The sequence below is a fragment of the Cannabis sativa genome, chromosome 5 (genome assembly GCF_029168945.1).
Source record: "Cannabis sativa cultivar Pink pepper isolate KNU-18-1 chromosome 5, ASM2916894v1, whole genome shotgun sequence".
Lineage (NCBI taxonomy): Eukaryota > Viridiplantae > Streptophyta > Magnoliopsida > Rosales > Cannabaceae > Cannabis > Cannabis sativa.
In genome coordinates, this window is record NC_083605.1 from 35,756,190 (window position 1) to 35,762,136 (window position 5,947).

General features: G+C 28.2%; 1 protein-coding gene across 1 annotated transcript; it reads left to right on the forward strand.

The window, feature by feature from the left end:
• Positions 1–1,361: 1,361 nt before the first annotated feature.
• Positions 1,362–5,698, forward strand: LOC115715659 (geraniol 8-hydroxylase). The gene is made up of 2 exons (XM_030644317.2): positions 1,362–2,496; positions 4,975–5,698. Exons 1-2 carry the CDS (start codon positions 1,603–1,605, stop codon positions 5,578–5,580), a joined length of 1,500 nt encoding a protein of 499 aa, XP_030500177.2. The 5' UTR covers positions 1,362–1,602; the 3' UTR covers positions 5,581–5,698.
• Positions 5,699–5,947: the final 249 nt, after the last annotated feature.

Below are 5,947 nucleotides of genomic sequence, written 5' to 3' on the forward strand. Positions count from 1 at the left end.
AGAGATGCTTCCTGATTTATAGCATCTTCCTAATTTTTTGCATCGTTTACACGATTCCATGTTCCAACGTTCCCATCCAGTAACGTATTTCTTCCCGTTACTACTATCAGCGCATTGCCTATATAATGCAACTGAACAGTGGGAGAAAAACATAACTTTTCATTCTGAAATACACACTACTATATTATATATTTATATTTATATTTTCGCTTCGAGCAGTAGTCGGTTTTGGGTGTTTAATTTTGACGGTTCTCTATCGTGCAATAGAGTTCCGATACAGTGTGTTCGACTGGGCTGTTTTATCCTGGGGACGACGAGGCTGATAGTCTGCTTGCACAAATCTGGGCAGTGTCGCGAACGTCTTAAAGAGAGCGACCTAGTCCGCGACTCAACCTAGATTCTATTTCGGTAATTTCGTTCCTTTTATTTTCTGCAGCAACTAGTTTCTAACACTTCTTATGATTGGATTTTGAGAAATGTCAACATAGACACGACACAAGTGCACATCTTTCTCTACTAAGTAAAAAGAACTGCGAATGGAAGATATTTTTGAAGAAAATGTAGCTATTTAGAAAATATGTTGAAGAGATATGATCAAATTGAATGAGAAGTGTGAGATTATATAAGAAAATAAAACACATTGCAACAGATGAGATCGTGGTCAAATAATAAAGATTTGGTATTGCTGCTATAGCATCACTTATGAAAATTAATGTAGCTGATTGTTCTTGTGCATAAGCTGTTATTAATGGGTCATGAGAGAAGTACCACGATTAACAAAGAGATTGAGGATATTGATGAACCTAAAAGCACAGGAAAGCAAATGAAACAAATTAACAATGAGAGCTCAATTTATCACTTCTTTCAAAAGAGAAGAAAAATCATTTCATTTATTCGTTACTAACAGAAAAAAAAAATCACAATTAGGGTTTAAATTTAGATTTATAGGTTTAGAGTTTAGGTTTAAATTAGGATTAGTCATTTATATATTAACATGTGATAGGAAAAAAAAAATATTAAAAAACGTAAAAGGAATTAATGTGAATTTATTAATTTTTTTTATTTTTTAAAAAATCATACAAATAAAAAAACGTATTAGGAATCTTGGTAGATTTTTTTAAAAAAAATAAGAGATTTAAGAAGAGAAAAATATTTTAATTTTGGGTTTTTTTTAAAGAAAAATAAAAGAGTTGAGGAGAGAAGAAAAAAATAATTTCATTTCATTTTACTATTTCAGTGATGGTTTATGTGCTAAACTATACTCTTTAAACTTTAATATACATACCAAATTATGTCCCTCGAATTTTGAAATGTACTAAATCATGCCCCTAAACTTTCATCTATTTTAGACCATATTTTATTAAAATTGAATAAAAGTCCTTAAATACAACAATCTCAATAGTTGAGGACATTTTTTAAACTTAAGTTTAAATGAATCTTCCCTATTTAACTTTTCCAGTTCCACACGTAAAGTGAAATAGTCAATAATAATAACCAAGTGAGGCCAAATTTTTATCCAACCAAACACATGACTAACAAATAGTAATTAATTAATGGTTATTGGAGGAAGAAAAAGAAAAAATAACACAGATAGATATATCGATGGAATTGTGGTGGAGTAGTATTCTCTATCTGATCCTCACATGGGCAGTCATCCGAGCCCTCCAATCTTTCATGAGATCCAAACCCAGTTCCGGCAACCTTCCGCCAGGTCCAAAACCATTACCAGTCATCGGAAACCTCCACCAACTCGGTGACAAACCTCACAAGTCGTTGTATGAGCTTGCCAAGCTCCATGGCCCCTTAATGAGCCTCAAGCTTGGTCAAGTCACAACCATCGTGGTTTCTTCATCGGCGATGGCCAAAGAAGTCCTTCAAACACACGACCACTACTTGTCCAACCGAACTATTCCGGATGCCCTCTATGTTCACGGTCATGAAAACGTTGGCCTTCCATGGATTCCAGTCTCTAACCTGTGGAGAAACCTTCGAAAGATCTGTAACACTCAATTGTTTGCAATCAAAGTTTTGGATACAAACCAAGAACTCAGGCGGAGGAAAGTGAAAGAGCTTTTTGAAAAAGTGGAACAGAGTAGTTTGAGTGTTGCAGCTATCGATATTGGCAGTGCCGCTTTCACTTCGACACTTAGTTTGTTGTCAAACACCATTTTTTCTGTGGATTTGGCTGACTCAGAATCGGAATTAGCTAGAGATTTCAAGGATATTACTTGGGATCTAATGAAGGAGGCTGGTACGCCAAACTTGAGTGACTATTTCCCTTTGCTTAAGAAGATTGACCCTTTTGGTATAAGGCGTCGCATGAAGATTATCTTTAGCAGAATATTGCTACTTATGGAAGGAATGATCAATCAAAGGTTGAAGCTAAGGGAATCTTCCGACTCTGTTAAAAACGATGACGTTTTGGATACCCTTTTGGACATCATGGAACAAAACAATAACCAAATCAATCGACACCAGATAACACATTTGTTATTGGTAAAGAATATCCTTATCCTATGCTCCACTTATTGACTTAATCTCTTAATTAGGTATATAAATTTATGTTATTATATTAAATTGGGATTTTTAGTTTATATAACTAAAATTGTTTTTTTTTTTTTTTCTAAAACATATCAATTAAAATTTAAACACTACACATATTTTAGTTTCTTATATCTCTTATATTATATTAAATGGAACTATATAAGAATTTATTTTTACATTGCATTTTAAATTTAAATTTATTATACATGTTTAAAATATATCTTTCTGTCATCATTTTTTTTTTATCCAATCTACATATCTTAAAAAAAATATTTCTATTATTATTTTCTTTTTAAACAATAAAATAGAAAAAAAATATATTTATATTTTTTAGAGAATAAGTGTGGCAACTTTGTAGTTACAAAAAAATGCCTTTCTATTAAAAAAAAATAATAATAGTATATGATATTTTTATAAAAATAAAAATTATTATAAAATTAAAAGTGCTACAGCTAACTAAAATTATAAGTTACAATAAATTTTAAATATTAGTATATTTTTTTATATATAAATATCATTTAAATTAAATATTACTTTAATAAAAAATGATGTTATTTATTGAATAACATAAAAAAAAAAAAACTAATTATACAATTAAAAAAATATACACACTGTTACTTTTTGTAGTTACAAAAAAAATATATATCTTTTCATTAATTTTTTTTTAAAAAAAATAGAAACTAAATTTATAATATACAACCAATTTTGAATATTATTATGTTTTTTTATATATAAATATCACTTACACTAAATATGTTTTAATAAAATGATGTTGTTTATTAAATAACATAAAAAAAAAAATTAAATATACAACTAAAAATATAAATAACTAAAATAAAAGATAAGAATATAACTAAATATGTGTACATTAATTGCATATATCAACTTAGTATATAAATATATGGGTGACTTTCAATGACTACATTTTTATTGTAATCATGATAGTTACATTTTTGTTGACTTGTAATAACATGTTACCAACATGTAAAAATTTCTTTTTTAGAGTTAAATTAACTATAATTAACTATTTCTTAAAATAATTAATTTTTAACTAAAATATTTAATAAGACCCTTTTTAGCAATTAATATTAATACTTTTATTTTTATATTTAAGTCTCTATTATAATTTATTTAACAATTAAGCCATTTAATTATAATATTTACAATAAAACTCTATTATTTTATAAAAATTAAATTTTCATTTGTATATCTTTGAATAATTAATCACTAAGTCTGAAAATAGTAGAATATGAGAATTCATGATTTATACATCATATCTAAACTCTAATTTCATTTGTATAGCTTCAAGTTGCATGTTTTAGATATAACTTGAAAACAACCAACAACTTCATATTTGTATATTTTTATCAGTAACACATATTCGAGATTAATAACCAATAAATGATGTACTAACTTTGTTGACAATACATAATCAAAATCAATAATTAATAATAATCAATAACATCGGTTGTAAGTTTATCAAGAACACATGTTCAAGATCCATAACCAATAACAATTAATAACTTTTAAATCTTTAATAATACGTATTCAAGATCAATAACCAATAACAATTATTAACTTTCAAACTTTTTCAATAACACGTATTCAAGATCAATAACCGATAACAGTTAGTAACTTTCAAACCTTTCAATAATATATATTCAAGATCAATAATCAATAATGAGCAATAATTTTTATACTTGTGTATTTTTTTTTTCTTTTTTTATGATTTTACTCTGATCAATTGATACATATACAATATATTAATTTAGAACTACAAAGAAGGAAGGATAAAGTGACTTCCTCTTTGAGAAAGAAGAATTACATGACAGAGGGTGGAATAAAGTACATATGTGTCGAGTGCGGTAAAAATATTGTCCTTAATTTTATAATTGCTATTAGTTTTTAATTTTTTTTTTTGGAAAAAAAAAATTAAATCACTTAAACCAATCTTGGAATGGCACACTTATTTGGCACTTAAAGTATTGATAAGAAGATTGACTGCATAATTACATTTAATTAGAGGTTATTCTTATTATTTTTTATTAATTAAGATTATGGGTGTAATAATTTTAAAATATAAGGAATTTTATTATAAATATTTTAATAATTTTAGTCCAAAAAAGTTAATTTCTAAAAGATTCTTATTTAGTAATAAATTGTAAAAAATTAATTAATAATTAATTTTTTACAATTTATTACTAAATAAAGATTTTATAAGGAAATAAATTTTTAGCTTACTATCAGGTTACGAGTTATTTATTTATTTACTTATTTTAATTTCTAAATTAATCATAAGCATTCAATAGTAATCCAATGACTAAAAATAAAAGTCAAATATGTAACCATTGAAACCTATTCCATAAATATATATACATGTTTCTTTTACTAATTTGTCTTATTTTCTCAATTCGGAATTTTATTTAACAGGTACTGTTCGTCGCAGGCACGGATACGACTGCTACCACTTTCCAATGGGCAATGGCGGAACTACTTCGTAACCCAGAATCCCTATCTAAAGCTAGGGCAGAACTCGACCAAATCATCGGAAAAGGAAAACCAGTTAAGGAATCAGACGTTTCTCGGTTACCTTACTTACAAGCCGTACTAAAAGAAACGTTTCGATTACACCCAGCAGTACCATTATTACTCCCTCGTAAAGCCGAAAGAGATGTCAAAATCAATGGCTTCACAATCCCAAAGGGTGCACAAATCTTGGTCAACACATGGGCTATAGGAAGAGACAATGACATATGGGATGACCAAGAATTGTTTAAGCCAAAGAGATTCATTGGGTCAGAAGTGGATGTTAAAGGAAGGAGCTTTGAGTTGATACCGTTCGGAGGAGGCCGAAGAATATGCCCTGGATTGCCTTTGGCTATGAGGATGTTGCCCTTAATGTTAGGGACCCTTATCCACTCTTTTGAATGGAAGCTCGAAAATGGGCTTAAACCAGAGGAAATTGATATGAATGACAAGTTTGGCATCACTTTACAAATGGCTCACCCCTTACGAGTTGTTCCAAGTCTTGCATAATGTTTTTTATTTCTAGAAACTTTTTATTTGCAACTTCAGATTTTAAATAAGCTGTTTTTATTTTGACTTAATAATAATTTGTTAACAACTGAAACAATTTGTTAGTTTCTGATATTAATCTTGTTATCAATTTGTTTATTTTTTAGAAAAATAGATCTTTTTATGTATTCTTAGCAAACAATGAATTTACAACCAAACTATATGGACATATTGTTGACTATGAAATTTGGATTAGACCTTTAAGTCACACTCGTTCACTAGATTGGTGAGATTGAAAAAAGTAGTTAAGTAATTAAAAGAGGCACAACAAATTTATAGTAGTTCACCCCCATTATTGCGATAGTAATGGATGTCTACTTTGAGTTTT

Bases quoted from the DNA above. Each gene is read 5' to 3' on its own strand.
- LOC115715659 (XM_030644317.2), top strand. From the start codon at position 1,603: ATGGAATTGTGGTGGAGTAGTATTCTCTATCTGATCCTCACATGGGCA. The intron at 2,497-4,974 runs GTAAAGAATATC...TTTATTTAACAG, and splicing joins AGATAACACATTTGTTATTG to GTACTGTTCGTCGCAGGCAC.